Consider the following 24,601-nt stretch of genomic DNA (forward strand, 5'->3'; position numbering starts at 1 on the left):
ATCATATGCACAGCTGCACGACGATCTTCTTGCAATAACTGCCTTACACGCTCCACGCATCGCTGTCAGCTCTGGGATTGTCTTGCCCTTAATCTCTGCCTTCACGAAAACTTTTGTGCCACTCGAAAACACGACTTCATGAATGTGCTTGATTAGTCATGTTCCTCGTTTCACTAGGGGTTTTCGCGAGCTTAACGCAGAACTTAATGTTCACTCTTTGCTCACAATCAGCATCCACTGTGTCACCTTAACGAATGCGACAACAATCCGGGCAGTGTATTGCTAAGCACAGCCCAGCCACCTACTAAGTTTGCGTGGAAACACGGCCAAGGTCATATCAAGTAAGAATACCTATCAGGCAACATAAAGACAACATTTATTTCTTTTTAGTACTGAAAACTCTGAAATAAAAAAATTGTCCTGGAACGTTTCTGACAAAGGATGTTTCGCGGTTTCAAAGGAACGCGGCAAGAAATTTCAGATTTCTACTGTTATCTGTTCTTAGGAATTATTAATTAGATCAAAATATTTCCTCCGCAAGGTTTTCTTTTGCTTATTCATTCCCTGTTTAGGATGAAGACATTTATTTACCATTAAAATAACATAGCAAGACTGAGTCATTTAATTATTAACATAAATATGCTTCTCAATTTAAGGGCAATTTACAATTCATAATGGAACTTAAAACTTTACTTACCGCAGACCAAGGATGGGCAACATTCGCCTACTTCCCTTGCTGGGAAACATCCAGGTGGAGGCGCCGATGCTGTAGGACATACTCTCAAGTAGCAAACTAGTACAGCTCGAATACACGTGCAGTTTAAGCAGGGCTCTGGAGTTTCGACTCTCTCACCATGTGCATATCTTTCACCTTTGTATGCACAACCTGTAAAATTGTTCAATCTTAATTACTATAATTATAACTGGTTAATACAAAAATAAATCTTTGTGATATAAACAGTTAATACTCAAAGTAAATCTCATGGTAAATGAATTCAGTAGCGCAGTAACTTCCTGCATCAGCCCTGAAAGACACAATGAAAGGGCTTTGATATGATTACATGCATCATCTTTTAAGGCTGGAACTCTTCTAGTAGCCCACTGAATTTTTGCTACAGAAGATCTAGACGTCCACTAAAAGATTACTAACTATTTAACCAAAGGAAGCAAAGGATCAACCTAGATGCTGATATTTGTGCTATTTCTCGCTTCTCTCAATTTTTATTCCAATAGAAAATAAATTAAAATATTCAATGTAAACGTACAAAGCTATTTTCCTCAAGAATACATTTTGTAGCAGTACTTAGTTTGACCTATTGCAAATGAATAAAACCAAAAATGAAAGGCAGCAGCTATGCTTAAAATTTGATTCCTAAACATAACTAAATAAGATTATTATAATATTTTGACTTTACTAGACTTCTAATTTTGTCAACTTTTACCAGAATACAAATTATTTTAAGGTATAAATAAGAGTTACCTTGAAAATTTATGAAATAGTGTTTGGCATATTAGGTTGGCTGTTACTCTACTTTGAATTTTTGCTGTTTGCTGACAAGAATACGAACCTGCTTCCCTTGAAACGTCCTCCCAGATAACATCCCTTCCGTTAGGCATAGCCCTCGTCTGCTTTACCATAAACCCGTCTAATCTGTCTGTTGCTTGCCAGTAACGATTTGCTTGCTGTGATTCTTCGCGAGTGATGAGTCAAGAGGAGTCAATGTTTTAGTTAGGTTTTGCTGATAATATGAGTTATGTTGTTAATTTAGGCTTCATGTAATATTAGGAATATCCACACAATATTAAAAATTCAAGACCGAAACCAGGACACATGACAATCAGTTACCTTTCGTAAACCACAGCAACAGGAGGGACTTTGCAAAAGACAGAAATTGCCGACTTTAAAAAAAAATATAAGAGAGTTCATCTGGAGACGATAATTATGTTTAGATTTTGGATGGTCCGAATTTTTTAAAGAAAAGAGTATTATCTTTAATAATTAATTATATTTAATAATTTCAATTAATGTTTCCCTGAAGATTGTGAAAGATTAGTTAATGAAACAAATTGTATGCCCGATTAAATTATGTTATGAATAATTTTAAGAAGTGTTGCTACTGCGACATTTCAATCTGACTTATCAGCATTTAAAAATGGCAGCAAATTTTGAGTGCCAACATTTTCTGAAACTTCATTGAATGCTTTTGATAATGCGGATGTATGCTCCTAGTGCTTTTAAAAATAAAATATTTTATAATTTTAAATTTACGTTTATAATTTTTATGCAAATTCGCAAGTTCATTTTTTCCCTCCAAGGCTATTTATAGGTCCTCTCTTTTCTGATCATACTTAAGAACCCAAACTTAAAATGTTAAGCTGCATAAGGGAAAAAATACTTTAAATTTTTTAAATATTATTTATAAATCATAATATATGTGTAATGAAATACGAGAGCGTAATTAAAAAACATTAGAGAACGTGTATCCCTTATGAAAGTCTCAAGTATCCCTTGACATGAAGTAGAAAATCCTCTTTTAAAAAAACTGGAATTATCAGTTCATTGATACCATTATTATTTACTGCGAATTAAAAAATATACTTTGCCAGGAGACTACTCACTAATACATTGCTAGCCATTAAAATTGCAACATAAGGAAGAAATGATTTGACGAACGTCAAAATCATATGAAAAGGAGAAGAAGCTGGGATGTGTAAATGATTAGTATTTCAGCGCATTTAGACGACGCAGGAGGAAGAAACGACATCTGAAGCACTGCATACTCATTCGAAAAGTGCTTTGTAAGGTTGGAGTTTGCACAGATACCGTGTTATGCCTCGAATAATACGAAGAAATGCTTGCCAGCAAGTTTCAAAATTCGATAGAAGCAGGATCGTTGCCTATCGAAAGCGTAGATTATCGTTTTCGTGATATCGCCGGTCGCACTGTTCGACATCCAACCACTGTCATGCGAATATGGAATCAATGGATTGTTGAGGGTCATACTGAACGGCATGCAGGATCTCAACACCCTCCCATGAATAACGCCAGAGAGGACAGATATAGTGTGAGGGCAGACCTAGAAAACCGTACGACCACATCATGGACCATTAGTCAGGAAATAGGCATGTTTGCAGAACGCCTAGTATCTGCTCGTAAGGTATGTCGACATTTGCAGCAGCGTGGACTATCAGTAGGGTGTCTATTACTTCGGCTTCCGTTGACAATGGAGCATAGAGAGAGACGGAGACTCTCGTGCGCCAAACGACAAAACTGGGAACATGAGTGGCACAATATTGTCTTTTCAAACGGGTCCCGGTTCTACGTGCAGTATTCTGATAGCTGTAAACGTGTCTGGAGTGTCCTAGGAGACTGAACGTCGCCTGTTTACATTCGATATCGGCATAGCGGCCCTGCACCTGGTGTGATAGTTTGGGCAGCCATTGGGTACACGACACGCTCATCTCTAGTTCGAATCGACGGTAATTTGAAAGCAGATGGGTACATTTCTTACATCTTACGTCCAGTGGTTATGCCGTATCTTCGAGGCCCCCAAACGCCATGTTCCAACAAGATAATGCAAGGTCACGCGTTGCACGTCGTGTTATGACCTTCCTCACTACACAGGGTATTCGATTGCTGCCCTGGCCTGCACGGTCTCCAGATCTATCACCCATTGAAAACCCATTGGTATTGAGTTGCTGAGAGACTGGCCCGCCACCCGTCTCTTCTAATACGATTGATGAAGTGTGGCATAGACTTGAAGCAGCATGGAATGAGTTGCCCATTTCTGTCATCCAAGCCCAGTTGGACTCCATGCCTAATGGGGTAAGGGCCGTTTTAACTGCCGGGGGTGGCAGCTGTTTCTATTAATTTCGCACCCCTGTAAACCTCCAAGATGCTTATAAATTTAATCATTCTGTGTTCATGCCATACTGTTTACATGCAATAAATATCTTTTTTGTATTTTCTTTCTTTCATGGCGTTGCAATTTTAATGCCCAGCAGTGTAGTTCTGCCAAAAATTTATTCAAAATGTTAATTTGCTGGACAGAAAAAAAAATTAGAAGCCACGAAAATAAGAACCATCCACAGTCTTTCTTACACCAAACTAGCGTATTCGAACTTTTAAAAATTAACAATATGCTAACCTCCGGACTTGCGCATGCTGTTAATTTGAGTAATGAGATTATTTGTTCTAGACAACAATGCCTTTTCCTGTTAGGCGATTTACTATTATTATTATGAGATTGTTTTGAGGAATGATAGTTGGATAAATTAAGGATGAGAAAATAGCTTCCATAAGATATGACCTGCTAATCAACAGCCAAGAAATCGAGGAACTGGCTTTCAAAATAGAAGCAAGTCTAACGCGCGTGTTCGGTTTTAAAACAAAAAGTAAAGGTTCAAGGCTTAATATTAACACTTTAAACGCCGAGTCGATTTCTAGCGGCAAGCCTTAGACTAAGCAAAATAAGCTTGGTATTTAACGTATTAAACTTGTATCGAAACAAAATTTCTAATGTTCATTTCAGGAGGAAAATATAAAACAAAGTTTTGCCATAATGATCCTTAGATATTTCTTGCTTAGTTCAGAAATAGTTAAGTGTATTTTAGGTCTCATAAAAAGTCATCATTTCGATTAAATTTGTAAATATTTTCCCGTACTTTACGCGTGCCTTTGTGGTGGAATTGGAAGTCCGTCTGAATAGCAGTTGAGAGGTCGGAAACGGAGAGGACAATGCTGATTTTTTATACTTTGTGCTCCGAAATAAACCGAAAACGTTTATAGGACGATAATTCCATGATGGATGATAATTCTATGATGGACGATAATTCGTCACCATCTGAATTTAGGGACTGTATTCCCCCCTCCAGAGTCGCTTTTTAAGTGTAGTAGAATGTAAGAAATTTTTTCCCTCCTTACCGCATGCCTTGGGGGTAAAACTAGAAGTTCGTCCGGCTAGCAGTCGTAGTTCCGAAGTTCGAATACCGGCGAGGGTATGGCTTATCTTTCATGCTTCCTGTTGCGAAATAAACCTAATGACTCCACTAATTAAGCTTAACATTTAAGCGCAAATAAGTTTACGGGAGAAGTGTAAGCAAATCTGTATCTAGACAGGTGCGACAGGGTGAAAGTTAACATCTCTTACTTAGTATAAACTACTTAATTCAAAAGAATAATGTTTTCTAAATTTGTGTCATTTTTCTGTTTCAAATGGTAATATGCGGATTTAATCTACATAATGACATTAAAGAGCAGCATTCATAATAATTGCAATAAAGTCTTGTTCTACAGAAACAATGCAGGGTGGCGGTGTTTAACAGTAGTTTCGTGTCACTACGCTTAAGTGCACTCTAAAAGAAGTGAGTACAAAAAAAAGCTGATTACTTTTATGCCATTTTTAGTTGGTGTTGCGTGATAAAATTAAATACAATAAAATCATGGCAGCGCTGAACTCAGAAGTTCCACTAACCGCCGCATATTCTTAATTTAAGAAAAACGTCAACGGGTCACCGATGATATTCTCGATTTTGGAAATGACTAGGGATACAAAAGTATGTTTCTAACTAGCAAGTGGAAGAAATCAGAGTAGACTTAGGAAGTTTCTTCATAGCCGATGTTCCTATTAACAAAAAGTCAAGATCCAATAATTATTAAAATTAAACAAAATAATTAAACAAAATTCCAGGGTGGCGTAGATTGTAAATAAACTATCGATTTCGGAAGCAATAAGATAGACATCCTTCTTTATCTAGAAGGGTCGAAGTATCTGATCGCCCCTAAAGTCGGTAACTCTTACAGTTTCGTGATTAATTTTTTCAATTTTTTTAATTCTTCGTTTCAAATTTTACAGTTTTTTAATTGTTATTTTTATGTAATTAAGGTTACTATGATATGTTAGCACTATAATCATTGTAAATATGAATTATTTACTTTGTAGAGACATTAGTTGTTTTTTTTAAGAAAGTAGGAAAGATAAAAAATAAGCAAACGCCTTCGCCGGGAATCGAACCACGGACCTCTGGAATACGCGCCCAGTGTGCAGACCACCACACCACGAACGCATGCCAAGAACACGGGAGAAATCCCTTATAACTTAAAATGCATAAATTAATTTAGTGTTAATTAAATCAAACAGTAGCTAATCTTACGAAAATTATTCATGAACGAATCGCAAATACCGGCTATTGTTATGAAAAATGCAAATATTTGTAAACACATCTACAATTGCTGCTTAAATAATGAGTTTAAATGTACTGCAGCTTATGCTATGCAAATAGCTAAACTGAATTTGAATGTAAACTGAGAAAATTATAGCTTTGTTTCCATTCCTGCTCTCGTAAAGTAGTGTTTATCACATCCAGCCGGAAACATGAAATCAGTAATTTGATTTTCAAAAGAAGTAGTTGATTTTCGACGCTTTTCTATGCAAAAAATCTAATAACCTCCATTTTTGCGTTAGAACTAAAATGTGATGGATGCTAATTCACCACAAATAAGACTTGGCAGGCGTCGAACCTAGCCCTCCGAATGGCGGGGGATAAGAAATTAAGACTTATTGTTGAGCTAGCTTTTGTGGTGTAATGGCTAATACATCCGGCTAGCAAATGGAAGATAAGTGGCGCAGCGTATTTTTAGCTATATCATAGCCCTAATAGCCCCTGTAACCTAACTTTGAGCCTGATGATTTAACTGAGAGTAGAATTCATTTCTTGATGTCTGTCTTTGAAAGATAGGTGCCAATTACTAGTTGGAAAAGTTTTACAATAGTAAACCTCATGCAAATAGCGAATAACGTTAATAGCTAATACATCTGCTTTGGCAGAGGCTAATAAAGAATACGCGGAGAATATCTTCGAATCATTTTGATCTTGAAGACTTTGATTTGTATTATGCTTTTTGATATATCAAGTAATATGCTTCCTGCTTTTAGAGATCATCTTTAGCGATAGTTTCGACCGCGGGTGAGTGATTACTGATTTCTGCCGATTAAGAAGAGATATAATATGCATTGTATTTGAGTTAATAAATTAAATCTATTTTTTCATTGGCTTATAGTAAGGATCATATAAAATAAGCATTGCAACAATACATATATAATAACTGAATAAAATTCTTATGCAAAAATACAAAACCATTTCTTGTATGATGTTACTTCAGGAAAATGAAAGGGTGTTTTCTACTTGAGAGAATACAAGAGATTCCACAACTATCCTATGATTATACTGCAGTGCAATAAAAGTATACATAAGAAGAATGTAATTGGTAAGAATAAATGATAAAAGTATCGTATTCTACAGTTGTCAGAAGATGTAACTATAAAAATGACGTTCTTATAATAAATTACACTGCTGGCCATTAAAATTGCCACACCCTGAAGTAAAGCACTTAGCAAACTTATATATAAATTAAAAATGAATTTTAAAGGACGAAACTATTAAAGGTTTTGTAATCTTGACGTACAGAACATGTAGAAATCAATATCCCGAGCATCCACCTTTAGATACAAAGTCGAAAAGATTTTGGTTGGTAGTTACGAGTATTTAAATGGTATTTACAGGTATGGTTGATAGTTATGGGCAGTTAATTATGTTTTACCAATAATTACCAATACCCGGGTTACGGGTAGTTTTACCAATACCCGGGTTACGGGTACTGCAGTATTCCAGGCTTCAATTTTATAAGAGAATTCATCTATTGAAGTGGCTGGTGGATGTTTTCATGCCAGTCTCTTTGTCTTGCCAGTAGAAACCATTAATGTTACATATGATATAATGATTTATGATGAAGGCATTTACTGCATGTAAATTATCAGTATTCTCCAGGTTAAAAGTCATCTTGAACCTTCTTAATGATAGCAAAAGAAAGAAGAGGAGGAGAACATTTTATTTACAGAGGACAAATAAATATCTTAACTTCATTAATACAGATGTACAGGTAAAGTATGGCGAGTACTAGCGATGTACCATGAGCCAACTGGTAATGCCTGGTAACTGGTAAAACAACAGAGGAGATTTTTAAAAAATTGCAAGGGTTATATGAGCTTAGAAAGAAAAAGTCAAGTGTCACGGAGGAGATGAGCGTCTGAAGCATTCCAAAAGATTTCGAGTTTACTTGAGAGTTTACTAAGAGTATATCCTGCAATCCCACCTTACACCCCGCATCCAGTATTTATTAAAAATAGTGATTTAGGACATAAAGAGATTGCAATACAATTTGAAGTTCCCAAATTAACAACAAAAAAACAAAAAAAATCTGCGGTGTTTTTTTCTACATATAAAAATTTCAGAAATCATATGCTTTATAAAATGATTTTTTTAAAAGCTTAAAACAAATTTCGGAGTGAAATGTTCGAAGAAATTTAGTAGATAAATGATTCGTTTCTTTGTATTAACATGTAAATAACCCATAATGAAAAATATAGCATCTTAATAACTTAATAATTGTAAAACATACATTATTTTAGGCATAATTCCTGCATAAATTGTTATCAAATGCTCGATAAGTCTCTTTCTTCTTCATTTCCACTATTCCTTTTCTTTCCCCCTTTTTTTTTCGTATAATTTTTTGGTCTTAATTCAAACGAACGCAATCACCCTATCTTACTTATTTTTACGTTCCGTTTATATTGCTTTAATTAAGATACATAATTAACCACATATAATAAGAATAATTTCGATGACGTGACGGAGATAAAAGATAAAGACCGGTGCTTTGACATTTTGTATTCATGATAAGATAAGCAGTAGTGTAAACTTTCTTGAAACATTTCTTTATTTTAAGCTCTTTTCAGTTGAAACATTACTTCATTTTATAGCACCGTAACACACCTCATAAGATCACAGCAGATCTTGATAGACATCGAAAAAGCACATCACATATAAAAAAACGGCAGGCCGAAAAGCATAAAACAGGCGTCGATCTTAAAATTTTAAAGCATGAAGTTTCTACGTTTATTATAGAACGAAAAGACTGCAGCAATCTACACATTCACGAAACAAGGTGTGTGTGTGTGTGGTTATGGCAAAGCCTCGAGGGCTATCTGCGTAAGGGGAGGGATGCCTTCGTGGAGGACTTTCTAAGAGAAAGTGGCTCGTATGCACGTTACACATAGGGGAAATCCACGAAACCGCCCATGCATCCAGCCCATTTGCGGGATTCGAACCTCGGACCGAACTACCAGTGTTCAGCAACTTTACCGCTCGGCCGCTGGTGAGCCCATTCACGAAACAAAGACAGGGGTTGGGAAAAGGAAGATTTGAGCTCGAAATTTTGACAGCGAATGCAGAGCTTTTAATTTTCTCACTAAAAGTTTTACAGTGTAATTACGTTCGTGGATATTAATATGATTCTGTAAAGGGTTGGTTGGAAGTTTGGTGTCTCTTATTCAATTACTAAGCATTTTCAGAAACTTTTCATGATTAAAAGGCAGGATATCACCCGCAGTTACGCAGCAGTTAGAAAGGCTTTCATTAGCTTAATCATTTTCCCGAAAAAGACTACTCATTAATAACTGAGTATTAAAGTTTGATTGAAATGAAACAGCTCCTGCAGATCCGAGACAAAAATTAAATATAACTTAAATAATTTTCTAATTAAAAATTACTTTAACATGTCAAGGCTTCTCCTTCCTTACCATGTGCCTTCGTGGTGTAACTGGAAAACACGTCCGGCTAGCAATCGGAAAGTGAGAAGTTCGATTCGGCAGTAGCCTACTTTTCACGTTTCCTGTTTCGAAATGAAACTCTTATTGTTATCTAAGAAAAGGTCATCATAGAAAAGAACGATTTTTTCACTTACGTGTCTCCTCAGTATTTCTTCCAGTCTTTTTTTTTTAATCTCCTGCAATGTTAAAGTAGCTAAGAATTATGTAGTAACAATTCTGAACTTGCTATTTTTTAGCACTAAATTTTTATGTGATGTTTGTAATACTTTCCATTTTTTAACAAAACTTTTAAACATTAATGGTTAAGTCGACGGCATTTAAACATTTACTTTACAACAGAATTTAATGCTATTAGCTTACATAATTAGATCGCATTAGTTTTAAATACACTGTAAAGTAATCTAATGTAAGTAGAGAACTTATGGTTTTGTATTACTTCAACAATACAATTCTTGCGCAAGCACTTATGATACACTATTGTTGGATTTAATCTTTTACAAGATAAGTTTTCTTCAGCTGCATATTTTCTAATTCACTAAATAGTGATTCCTTACAGAATGCTTACTCTGAGCCTTATAAGCGTCTTTCAAATGCAAAACTAGGTCTAATCAACTACATTAATGTCCTAAATTAACTACATTGGCATATTTGAAAGCCTGACTGCGGCATTAAATTGCTAAAATTGAACCGGCATATTTAAAATCTGGGATGTTATTTGTTATGCTACTAAAGATTGTAAGGCATTATCATCTTCTCAAGCATATATTTTTATGGTGTAAGGAGTTAGCACATCCAGTTGGTAATTGTTGGAGTTCCGCCGGTGGTACAGTACGCGTTTAATATTTTACGTTCCTAATAAAGAGGGCTCACCAATTAAAAAGTGCTGGACGATAATTAGTCATCACCTGGAATGTATCGACAAGTTCTCGTACCTCTCCTCGTTTGCCTTTTAGGTGAGAGAGAATGTAAGGAATTATCGCATTTCCTTACGTTGTAAATCATTGGCACATCCACTGGGAACTGGAACATGAGAAGTTATTATCCCGACGAGATCACTGTTGATTTTTCAAGTTTTCTGCTTCGATAAACTTAAAAGTATCTACAGACTTAGAAGTTGATCATAGAAGGTATTTTGGTAAGCTCCTTTTATACCAAACATCTCAGAATCTTATATCGCATTTTACGAACCTTAAAGTCATTGTCTTTCAGCCTAGTGAAAAGAAAAAGAGGAAACTGGCAAAAAAATAAACTGTACATCTTTATAATAATAAAAATCACTTATCTCTATTTTTAAGTTCGTGCAGTACCATTTCATAATAATGTACAATTTTATTTTCAGAAAATTTAGCTCACAGAGTTGCTTGAAACAAAGCGCTGAACATATGTTACAACGTATGATCATTTGTATTTTGCATTTTATGTAACTACAGCTTTTGAGTCGAGAAAAGGTGTCTTCAGGATTACTCGGAGGAATAATGTTGTTGAAAATGCAACAGTATGCTTATTCTGGTATGTAAAATGTTCCTATCATCTTTATCAATGAACACGTAATCTCTTCAGATTGCTATCCTCTTATCTCCAAAACCATAGCTTTGGAACGTAGCGCTCTTAATAGTTTCTAACGCTTTACGCAAGAGTGAAGCTTGCGAATTATTCATTCTTCCCTATCCGAAATATTTATCTGAAAATTAAATGCTTCTACTTCAACAAAGGGTTTGCAGAGCATCGTAACTTTATCCTGCTCGGTGAACCATCCGTAAATGCTCTAGCAAATTGTTTCAATGAAGGGAAAGACTAAAAGAGAGCGACTAAGGAAGATGTAGAAGAAGAATGGTACTAGGGCATGCTATTTCACTTTATAATAGGATTATAATGTACACAACAAGGTTTATCAAACTTCTCTCTCTCCTTTTTTTTTTTAAACTTTTCCTTCTGAGGAGACAAAACATTTACTCGACACTTGAAAAATTGCATTCGCCAAAACTGCAGTGCACAGTTACAAGATTAATAAGGTACATTAAAAATTAAGAATCCCATTTTAAACATTTATTAAAGAACAAATTTTACAATAGCGATTATTTTTATATTTTACGCTTCGTGGGTCAAAAAGGTATATGCGACTTTATTCGAACAGACACCAAAGTTCGATGACACAACTTTTGAAACGTAAAATGATAAATTACTTTTGCTAAATCCAAACATTTCTATTTGACCTCCAATTCGACAGCGTCTGGTGTTTAAAATCGCTTCTTTTTATTAAATTTGTCTTTTTATTTAGCATTATTCTTAAAACAGTCAGAACTTGACAGAGCGAGTTGTAAACAAAGCCAGTAAATATTCGATTGTTGAAATGTTTTACAAACATTCTGAAGCCGTTTGCGTGAGTTTTCCAGGAAACTTCCGATGAAGTAATTCCTAATATGCTTAAACTTCACATATCTGACCTCACATACATCATCATCATTCATTATTAATATAAACGTGTTTGTTCATCTTTTGTTTACGGATTTCGATTTGCTTGAATAGAGTTCCTTCATCAACAAGAAAAATATCCGTGCACTACCTGACAATGAGACAAACGATGCTTCCCTGTTTATGATTTGAAAAAATTCTCAAGGCGTTAATTGTAGCAGAATGAAAACGCATCTGTCTTTAGTAGACCAAAGTAATTGACTGTGACAATAGTTCTTATACGTGTTACATGAAATCGTGACCTTTTGTGTGAAAAAAAGAGACTGAAGTGTTTTGAACCAGAACATGAGATCAGGCCTTTCCCTATTGCAAATAATCCATCTTTTTAATGTAAACTGCTATCAAGTTAATAATATTTTTAAAGCAAACCATATGTGTTACATTACATATCATTTCATATTCTATGTTATTTTAGTTTGATATTTAATAGGGTAATTTTACCATATGGTACATACTTTTTTAATTAATTAAGGTGCTTTGATTATATATTACACAGTTCTCCAACTGATAAAATTGAAGAGATTTTTACAACATATATCTTAAGAAAGTAAGGTAAAAATATGAAACTTTTACATCTGGTAACTAACGTAAAGACTTTTACATTTTGCATCGATTTTACGTTATGTATATGCTAAAGAATTACTTTTACAGTTTCTGTCTGAGGTAGGATGTTATCAGTTTTAACAGGGGGAGAAATAAGTATCACCAACTACCTGGACAACTTGTTACTTCAATCAGGGCTTTCATCACAACATACACAAAGTTTAAGTTGCTAGAGTACATGTAGAGAAGACATTATGATCGACAAGAAAAATTCATGAGCAAATCAAGACGATATCATTATGGTAACTATATTTATCAAAATTCTGGATATATCTCATTCCTTATATTCTCCAAAATACACGATTCTACAAGATTCAGGTTATAAAGTGAACCTGACTGAAAGGTATTGATTTCGGCTGCAAGCAATGTCTCTTGAATCTCATTTCCAATTTATTTTGAATTTTTATTGGATGTTTTGTGTTAGGCATAAATGTTAACTAATATGCTGACTTAAATAATAATGTTGAGTAATGTTGGCTGATCTGCCTTACTCTGCCATCGACTAAACTGAGATAGATATATTTATTTGCGCTGGCAGACGTCAAACTGTAGTTTCTGATGGAGTGGCTAGCTCTTCAGTTACATACTACTGTTATTAAATGTGCTTTAAATCAGAGCACATTTTTAATATTCGTAAATAAATGTGACGTATTTAATGCAGCATTTAGATGCTTTTAACTTCAGAAAGAAAGGAGAGCAGGAAGGCCGTACAAAAACATTTAATAGATTCTCTCCTTATGCAAAAAATGTTTATATTACTTAGGGATTTTGAACGGTTCAGCAACAGGAGAAAAAAGCGAGTCTATTGAGGATTATTTTATACTATAATATTTAAAATTTTATTATTTTAATACAGAAATTGAGTTTTTATGCTGCTCACAAAAAGTTGAAAGATTTTTTACATTTCAAAACCCTTTTAAATTTACATATACATATACATACATATATATGAAAGAAAAATAAAGAATATGTAAACGATTAAATTAGCAACGTAAATTTCCCTTCTCAATTCTAAAAATAGTAACCTCTATTTGCACTACGTCATTTCGAGAAAAGGCTATTCTTACGCAATTCTGATGATGTAAATGAAACTAAAACTCAAACAGCCAATAGTAATTTTACAGCCATATTAACTATCCAATCAAAATGCATTTGGAAACCAAAACTAACTCATTCTGAATTAAAATTTCACCCTGAACATAACGCACTTGCTTACTACGCTTTGGCCTGGCTGGACTGCTGTCTGTTTGCTTCTGCTATCTTACTGCAAATTTATCTAAAATGCATAATTTTTGGAATAGGCACAATTAACGTGTCAACTTGTTTGTGTCCGCAACATGTCTGCTCAAATAAAAAATGGATAGTTAATCTGCCTTTTCCTCCAATTTCCTACTCATTATGGATCAACACGTCTACGCCATCAAAATTGCTGCTAGTCTTCATTTCTGACTTTGTTTTTATCACACACACATACACACACACGCATATATATATTTATATATATATATATATATATATATACAGCCAAACAGTAATCAAAATCGCGATTCTGTTATGCTTTAACCTGTCATTGAGGAGTGGAGATCAAGTAGCAGATTTCTCCTACCGTCTGAACGGTATGCCGTTATTAATGGGTTCTATTGTTCCTTTCCTGTTTCCAGATCTTCTTTATTATCTTCTAGCGCGAATTTATTCTCTTTATCTTCTAGCGCACTTTTGTGTGAACATAGAGGTTGTGGTGCTTTGATCCAGAACATGTTTCAATAAACAATTGTTAACACTTACCAGGTGCGGACGACTTTTCAGGTACACGCCGACTGAGGTCAGGAAACTCGAAGACGTCAGCTACAAAAGAAAGACACAATGTATAACTTACTGATTGTATAAAGCAATTAATTATGCAACCAAACAAAATGTAACAGAAAATATTTAAATAAGTTTTCTAATTCTGCAAAGTAACTAGTAATTCGTATCTATAAATGGTAATAGAAGAAAAAATTAAATGATAAAGGTTACGGCACACATGTTCCTGCACAATTGCCCAACAATCGTTTAATAAATAAATTTATAAATGATGTTTGATCTGTCATAGAAGCAAATATTTTTAGCATTAAATATTATTTTATAATATTTAGATTATGCCATCTTAGTACTTTCGTAAGCTATGATGTTTGTTTTGCCACGGATTCATGTCTGATATGTTGTCTATATATTTATGTGGTTGTGTGTGTGTGAAAGAAAACTGTAACACTTACCATTTTTTTTTCTTTTCATTTGATAAATTTAATTGTATATTTATAATTAATATTTCTGTAACTGATTTTTATGATATTTCATCTGTACTTAATTAACGCTATGGACACATATGCTTAAATAATAGTAAGAAGCAAACGTGAAATCCTCTGTCTAGTATCATTCAAATCGGAAAGTTAAATAAAATATAATGTTATGCGAACTGCATATACCGAGGAAATGGTCAAATTATTTTATTTTGTCTTCTTCTAACAAGTGATCTTGCAGACGTAAAATTTGTAATAACTTGCTCATCCCTTTTAAGCCTGTCTATTTGTAAGTAATGTACGATCTCGTTACGCTAAAATAAAAAACTGAATGAGATGCCCAAACATGACTTCATATTTCCTTGCTCCCACTCGTAGACAAGTGGTTAAAAAGATGGCTGAATGCTGGTAGCTCACCGTGGCTTCTGTTCAAATTTATGTTAACGCGCTGAGTGCATGTTTGGTTTAATGGTTTTACTCATGTGTATCGCGAATACGAACACTCGAGCACGAGGGCGAAGCACACCAGGGCTGTCTGTCTAAGGAAAGATTTCAGGGAGGACTTTCTAAGGAGTATTGGCTCGTATCCACATTAGACACGGGTAAAATGACAAAACCAACCATTCAGCCAGTCCTTTCGCGTGGGATCGAACCCAGGTTGAACTCAGGAGCAGTCAGCGATCTTAAAATCTCAGCCACTTATACGGCATTGCAGATAGCCGTCACGGACATAGTTTTAATTAATGCCAACCACTTACAATGCTTGAAAGCTACGTTTGATCATTAGGTACTGTCATAAGAACATAATTGAAAATCTGTACGAAAATTTTTCATGTACCGCAAAAAATAAAACGTGACATAAGTAGTTTCTGAAACCGGAAAATCTTTAAAATAAGGAAACAAATGATAAGCATAGCAATGACTTTTTTTTAAAAAATACCTTGATTGCGCAATTTGATAAAATAATGGCCAATGGTATGCATTTTACAAAATGTAATTATCAAAAGGGAACAACGTAATTTTACATTTTTAAAAATTGTTTACAGTTACTTGCTTTATTCATTTATTTAGCGCAGGGGCAGAAAAAAGTAGAAATAGAAAGCAGATGATTGTATTAATAAGCAGATGATTGTATTTATAAAATTGTTATTTATCTACTTCAGTGATTTTTCACACCCACCAAAGAAAACTTTGATTTATTTATATTATTTTCTGAAATCTTTGTAGAGGTTTCTACAAAAATATTTATGTACGAAAGGCAAACTCTAGCTTTTAACAGTTATATTTTGTTACAAGCGAAGTAAAGGAAACTTCTACAGTTTTGACTGTTTTTTTTTTTTTTTTTTTTTTTTTTTTTTTTTTTTTTTCTTTTAAGAACAAACCTACAACTGGCCGGACAGCTCCAAGTAAACTTAAATTTTTGTAAATTTTTGCTTTGCCCTTCTCAAATGCCTATTACTAAAAGCGGCCTGCTATATTGTGAAAAAGCAAAACTTCGGGTCTTAATTTGTGTACATATAAAGGCATGTATATGCATATATGTATGTAAAGATAGATTAGCTGATTGTTATAAAAAATGATTTAATGGATCTTTTACATTACAGAACAATACGCGTCAAATAATTTTCTGAGTTAAGATTTATAACAACATACTTCAGTCATCAGCTCACTTCGTCTAAAACTTTCTGAAAAAATAAATATATTTCTTAAAGTAGTTTAGTAATTCGAATAAATTAAGAAAAAATAGAATAACGCACTTTAAAAACGTTTTATTGGTATTATTTTCTTTGAAAATAAGAATACTGTTATAGGAGATAAGAAGAGGTGATTTAATTTAACAGTAACCAGCATGCATCCTTGACTAATATCGTATGTATTTTCTTTTTTTGGGGGGGGGCTACATTTTGTTTCTAAAATTTGAAAAGGTCTTTTAAATTGTATTTTCATAAATAAATTGCAGAATGAGAATAAGATGTTTAATTATCGTATTACAAATAGATTTACATATTTAAATTCTAAATACTTCTATACCACAGTTGTATTTAATTTAGCAGCTTATTCTACATTATGTTCAGAACTACTGTTGCTTTTATCAAGTTGTAGAGTTGCTCGCCTCCAACTTGCACGCAACCAAGAGGTGACTGGAAAAATGACAGAGTCTTGCTAAGGGTTTAAGTCCCTTTTCATTCAACTTAAGAAGTTACAAGTACGTGCTCTTGACGCTCACAAACTACGCCGACTCGGCGGTAAAATAAAAATAAGAATCTGAAAAGAAACTAATAACAAGACTCTAACTACGAGGCTCTCTAAAAGTAACTAACCTCACCGCGTTTTACAATACCGCCGCTAATTCAGCAAACTTTGAATATCACGTTGAACGATTAACAGTTCTCCAAGGCAAGCACACAGGCCGAAACGCGGGTTTCTTCAATTTCTGTCTAACTACCTCCGCGCTCGTGAAGTAAGAACAGCACACTTCGAACTCGTTTCCTTTCTATTTAACTCAGAATACTTCCGCTGATAATTTGAATCCTTGCGCGTTCTACTAAAATTTACATACTCTGGCATTGGCAGTTCCAGGGAAAAGTAAGGCTTGACAGGAAAGATAGTTTAAACTTAAAATAAATATAAACCCTACAAAGTATTCACCTACACTATTGTTTTTTAAGTGCTATCCTAAGATGCAAAGCGAGCGAGGCCTTTCGTTCTAGGGGATCTTGTTTTCAAATAAATACAGTGCATACCACTGTATTTATTTGTTTAATGTTTAATTATTGCAAAACATTCGAGGGTTATTTTCTTAAGGGAAGAAATAGTTTCACGGAGGTCTTTTTAAGGGATACTGGTTCGTATACACATTACACATGGGGAAAACCTCGAAAACGCTTATGCCAGCCCGTTGGAAGGAATTGAAACCCCCGGACCGAACTACCAGCATTCAGCGACTTCACCGCTCGGTCGCTGGTGGACTATATTTATCTCTTTGTAGAAATTGTTTTGGTGCATGCTACCCTGTAACGGAAAAGAAGCAATCTAACTTACGAAGGAAAATCATTAAGCAATGCTGTTCATAATTTTTAAAGGGTTCGTAAGCAGAATACTTTATTTTAAAATTGTCTCAAAACATGCATGAAAACGGTAAATCTGCTTTATTGGATGACGATAATATTTATTATACAGAATTCATTCAATGTGGTCTTCCACACGTCCGCTCCCAAAAAACGTTTAAAATAAAGTGCTCGCTTGCAATTTCGATGGCCTTAGGTTGCTGAGAAATGCCATCGTTTAAAAGTTTTTTTTTTCATTGATAACATCGATAAGGTGCGGCTCTAAATGCGGTTTATAAATCTTCTATCATTAAGTACTTCATGAAGTATTATCCCCTGATGATCAGTAGTATCAAAGACTGAAAGCGATGCTTTATAATATATGGTACGCAGTTCGTCCTTCAACGGTTCTTTTGCTTTTTAAACTTTCATTTCTTGTGCTGTCTGTGATTAACTAGATAAGATTTGTTAATGCTCATAACACAGATTATTCTTTCATACAAACTCAGCTTGGGGGGGGGGGAGGAGATGCCTTTCTTTATTTTTTGCAGTTTTGAAAAAATACGTTGCTCTTTTAACAGCTAGTTATCGAGATACCTCTTTTTAATCAGCTTCAACCATGTTAACCTTCACTGCAATAACAGAATATCATTTCTGCAAAATCGGAACATATTTTGAAGTGAGAGGAAGTTTGTTGTCCATGTATGCACACAGGTATTTCACCAATCTCTTCAAATTAGATTTGATTTGGTCTGTTTCGTTACGGCAAAGCACTTAGGGGGCTATTTGCAGAATTGGAGAGGTGCCTTCGTGGAGGACTTTCTAAGAGAACCTGGATCGTATGCACGTTACACATTGGGAAAAACAGAAAAAAAAACCATGCAGCCGGCCCGTTCGTTGGGATTCGAAACCCGTACTGAACTAACAGTGTTTGGCGAATTAACCGCTCAGCTGCTTGTAGGCCCTCTTGCCAAATTCGAAGTAAAGATTTTGTTTGAGTGCTACAGAACTACAAGTACTAGTACTAGATAACTAAAATAATTTCTATCGACTATTTGCATCAAATATTATTTTTTATACATTCGCTTTGTTGCCAATAATATTTATCACAAGAAAGGTTAGTATCGCAACAGCTTGAAGAGAAAGCTTCGTACACAGATGAGAATTAGATGCATTATTACTAGCAGAAAAAATAATACCACTTAGTGCCTTTTATTACCATTCGTACTGCACAAGTTGATTTCCGTAATATTAATGAATGAGTTGCGAAGTTATTTCAAGGTATTTATATTTCATACAAATCAGACCTTTAACTGTGCAGGTAATTTTATCAACAGACGTGAAGAATTATCGACATACTCAAAAACTGCAAAATTATTAATTAAGTACTTAAATTTAATTTAGCATGAAACTTAGTCAGTAGCAATAGATAAACAGGTAATTTATTACGCTTGCAAGGGATTATCTTCATGATAAAAATGTACTCCTGGAGGATTTTGAAGTGGAAATAGGTTGGTGTTTAAACAACGCATGCAGTAGTCCACATGCAACATGCCATCTCTGCCGCAAAAAGTGTTCAGTCCAGTACGAAATACTAGGGCTGATCGTATCCTGTTTTATTCTTGGTACATAATATCTCTTCTTATTTTCAGAAAAAAACAGGAATATACCGTGTTTTCAATCATCTCTGTAGAGACTATTAGACGCTTTCGGAGCTTGGTTTGGTTTGGTTTAGTTTATAATAGAAAAGCACATTAGGGCTATCTGCCTAAGGGAAGGGATGCCTTCGTGGAGGACCTTATAAGAAAAACTGCCTCTTATACACATTGCACATGAGGATAACCACGAAAAATCCCATGCAGCCAGCCCGTTCACCTGGATTCGAACCCAGGTCGGACGTACCAGTGTTCAGCGATTTTGTCGAGCGGCCGTTGGTGAGCCCGAGGTGTTCGGAGCGCAGGAAACGTGAAAGGTTAACTGCATTTTCACTGAAATTCAAGCGACGGAGATCTTCTAGTTGCTAGGTGAGCATGCTAACACTTACACCACAAGAACATGCATAGAGAAATTCAATAACTCCTTATAGGTGAACCACTCTTCGAAAGAATATGAATTATTGCGAAAAATCAGCATTTTCTAGAGAAATCAAAATGAAATTTGATGTAGGCACTTTGTATAAAAGTATTTTCATTCGCATAAATTAATTAAGGTAGTTATCCCTGAAGACGTCTTTATAAAAGCAAGGTAAATGGTAAAACGTACATTTAAATTTATAAGAATCAAAGAAATCGCTAATTTATTACTGCTCTAGTAATATGCCTACTGTAAACTGAAATAATTACAGAAATAGCTACTTTATGAGGGCCCGTATTTTAAGAAACTATGGATGCTTTAATTACGATAACCAGTATTAAGAGTAAATAAATCTGAAGGGTTGAAAATTGTTAAATTTCATTCCAATTTAGAGCTGATTTGAAATAAATATGTTCAGTTTTTTTTTTTTTTTTTTTTTTTTTTTTTTTTTTTGAAATAAATAGCAGTCTTCGTTTTTTCTTAAAGGCCTGTGAGGGAGGAAGATAATAAAATAGAATTCTGTCGATTATTAGTATTTATGCAGTGTAATTTAGGTTGCCTATTAGTATTTATGCAAGCTAATGTAGCTTGTCTTCTATTGGGCTATTTAGGTAATCTATTACTGAAGACACACTGAACTAAACATGCAATTTATATAATAAAAAGAAAAATGAAGTTTGGCCTGAGATAAATTAGTATATTTCGATTAAGTTATGACTTAAAATAAGATTACAGTAAAAATTATGCTTCTTAACGGCGGCTTTTTAATTTTCAAGCTAATTGGGTAGCTGGTGTATAGTAACTCGAAAAGTCCAGCTTTCAAGGAAGGCTTGTTTACACTCCGGCAGTACGTTAGGCGATATGATGATTAACAGAGGTTAACAGATAGAAACATCGTCGGAACTGAATCTGAGTCCCGGATAAAACTGAGAACTGTAGATTCTTTGCAGAATGGGAGTACTTGAAATCTGTCGATATGAAAGTCCGCTAGAGAGGCTGACAGAAGAAAGCAGTCGGGATCCCCTGGAATGCTCTCGATCAAAACTAGGACGGAGTTTAAGTATATAACAATTTGCGTGTTTTGCGTTAATTAAAGAATCCACTCCCCTAAAACTGTTACGGGGACATAAAAAAACGTTCAGTTTATTCGTGTTACCAAAAACAGAAAGAAATTATTAGTGTTTCCCGTGGTTTCCATGTTTTTTAGCCACTAGATATTCTAGATAATGAACTTAACTGCATTACAGAAAACCGAAATATTTCAGAAAGACTGCAGTTTACATTGGCTGTAATACACGGTGACAAAAAATAGAGTTAATTATCTTTAAACGAGTCACAGAATGCAAAGGGTTACATCGAAATCCCCGTTTTGAATTACTAATTAAAACGCAGTTCGTATTCCATCCATCAAATTTATTCTGACTACCAAATGCAAGGGTCTTCACATCCATATATATAATTGTATTTGCAGTACGAAAAGAAGTATGGCGTGTTTTTATTTTATTTTTATTTATTTATTTATTTATTTATTTATTTATTTTGCTCTTCATTATCGGTCAGCGAAATATTTCAACAACGTGTTCGAAACATACCGTTTCTTTAATTGAAGGCCTAATGTATAGTAACTCGAAAAATCCAGACCATATTTCTTTGTATGTAAAATAGGTCATGCTTAATATAGTAATTTGGAAACTAAAGGTATAAAATTAACAAGTTCCAATGTTTCTGCATGAATGTTAAACCATTTGATTATCAACCAACAAAAATAGATAAAATTAGAAATTTAAATCTGATTATACTGTAGCTTCTAATAGTGTAAAAAAATAATGTCAAAGAACTAAGAATATCCAACAAGAGAGAAAAAACTCTAATTTTTAAAGCTTTTGTCAAGTAAGGTGAATTCTTATTCAGATTTCTGAAAGGCTGGTGTACCTGTAAAATGCTGTTTCTGTTGTATTTGAAACGGAATTTAAAGACTTCAGCATCAGATCATCAAAAAACAACTGATATTGATGTAAGGAAGTTCATTTAAAGATTAAACATATGCATGAATATATGCAAAACAAATCTCTTCACGAAGTTGTTAACATTAGCATTACGTTGCAAAGTCGTACGGAAAATATTTAGAAATCACAGAAATGACGAATTATTTGGAATTAATTATTTGCTTTTAAAGAAATTTTGATAATGAAGAAAGAAAACTATAGGAATTAAGTACCGATAGACAACTAGATTTTTATACGAATGCATTTTTCTTTGAATTATGTAAAGTAATTCTGTAAACAAAAGTACAGATGAGGTATTCTTATGAATGAAGAACGGAAAAGAGAGAATTCTAGTATTGTACAGAAAAATTTGTGATAACATTAACATCACCACAGTTGTCCTTCCGGTCTGAGTTGAAATCTAAAGGAAATTAGCATTTTAACCAATAAAATGGCCTATTAAAGTGAAAATTCTTTGTATTATACATATCAGTTATATGAAGTCTAACAGAGGGTCATTCCTTCAGAAAAACAGCTTTCTGTTACAACAGGTGTTTATGTGTGTGCATCATAGTTATGAACCTCTCTTTGTGTCGTGATAATGAAGCAAGCAATTAGGAATCATTTATACGGCCTTTCGTTGAATTATGTCATATTCCATCTTAGTCATCTAATACCACAATGAGAAAGTTACTGATATCCATCTGATATGTGACAGATGATTTTACGGTAGCATCATTAATATTATGAAAATAAAACCACCTATTAGATCTAATTTGCTTTTCCTGCCCAAATTGCTTAGATCCAAATTCTTTGCAAATTGGTTGCTGTTACCGGAATTCACCGCTGTATTCTAGAAGAATTGATCTCCTCAATGATGCCCTTGGGAAGGTAGGAATCGGTGCGTAGCTGATCAACCGTGCGTCTCAAATCTCGTGTAAGAACCTAAGATGATATTTCCAACGGAGATCCGTTTATCCAACTGAATTTATGAACATTCTTCTGCCGTTTGTGAGAGCCCTCGTGTGCTTTGTTACAGTCAAACAAAAAAAATAAATGAAAATCTGCAGTTTGAGCTCGTTGATTTACTACTATAAATAAATTTTCCTTGACATGAATACAGATTATGTTGTTTTTGTACAAAATTGGTTTCAGAATTCGTATTTGCAATAACTTGAAAATCCCCAAGGCTGTTTAAAGCCCGGGAGGAAAAAGCAATATTTGAAAATCTATTCTTGTTACTTTGCAAAGTACACATACTTACAAAATAACATTATCTAACACTTTTACTTTAAAATATAGTTACATAATTTGCATTCATAACACAATGATAACCCTCGAGGCTGCCGAAGGCCTAAGGAAAAGAGGCAATGTTAGAAAATTTATTCTTATTGATTTTGAAAAGTATATATGCTCGCAAAATAAAATTTTTTAAAACTTTTACGTTTAAAGCGTCGTTATATCTTTTGTATTCACAACAGACTAATAATCCTCAAAGCTGTCAAAGACCTGGGAGGAAGAATTAACATTAGAAACTCTTCTATTCTTGTTACTTTTGCTTCTTGTTACTTCACATATCAGATTCTTGTTACTTTTGCAATGTACATAATACCTACAAAGCAATTTTTTAACACTTTTGCTTTAAAGCTTTATCCTGCATGACAAGAAAGCAAAAGTGTTAGCTTTTGGTTCTTGTCATCCAAATTCTTGTCACCAGGTTCTTGTGATGCAGGATGAGTCCAAAGGAGTTTACTGGTTTCATTCTCAAATAAATATAATGCTCGTTGTGCGTAGCGCTCATCATGGTTGCTCGGGAGTTCAGTTAAGATGGAGCGTTGATCAGTAGCGTAGTACCCATAAGGTGATACAATGTGGCATTAGCATTAGGTCAAAGATGCGGCTATGTCGAATATATTTATCGCCCTTATATCGATAAACAGATTCACCATTAGTGGAGTTCAGAAAACTCAAAGGGAATACAATGACGTCCTGTCCATAGTACCACGGTGAAAGCATAGCATAGAATTTCGTTAGGTTTGAATTTAAATCCATTCAGATATATTTGTCAGAAAATAAGTTATTAGTAATTGTCAACGATAAAGGTCATGCTCAAAGCTTTTTTTTAAGTTGCTATAGGTTATGACTGCAGTAATATTTTCAGTATCAAGGATATCACTTGTCTAGTTTGTTAATCAAAGCATCCAGATATCAATATCCAGAGTTTCTCAGATAACATATATGGCGGGAAAAACATAATTTCGCCTTCATGTAGGCGAAATTATTTATCTATTTCTTTCCCAAAACCTTCAGTTCTTCACTTAATAAGCATGCAAATATAAAATCAAGAATTAAATTTTATTGCCTTATCAATCAATTAAAGTAATTTTATTGCTTTACTTCATCAAGCCCTTAACTTGGACTTGATCAATTAAAGTAATGAAAGTTCAAAACCTTGATTCATTACGAATCAACAG

At 34.2% G+C, this 24,601-nt stretch overlaps 1 protein-coding gene across 1 annotated transcript in view; it reads right to left on the bottom strand.

The window, feature by feature from the left end:
• Window positions 1-24,601, bottom strand: part of LOC118201750 (uncharacterized) — a 69,032-nt gene that overhangs the window by 33,706 nt on the left and 10,725 nt on the right. Inside the window, exons 2-3 of the mRNA XM_035373904.2 lie at window positions 14,529-14,588; window positions 698-886 (exon numbers count right to left, since the gene is read on the bottom strand). Coding sequence (XP_035229795.1) covers window positions 698-886; window positions 14,529-14,588 — 249 coding nt within the window. The remainder of the gene's footprint in view (window positions 1-697; window positions 887-14,528; window positions 14,589-24,601) is intronic.

Source organism: Stegodyphus dumicola, chromosome X2 (assembly GCF_044657685.1).
Source record: "Stegodyphus dumicola isolate Sdum_Otavi_A_Nest chromosome X2, ASM4465768v1".
Taxonomy (NCBI): Eukaryota; Metazoa; Arthropoda; class Arachnida; order Araneae; family Eresidae; genus Stegodyphus; species Stegodyphus dumicola.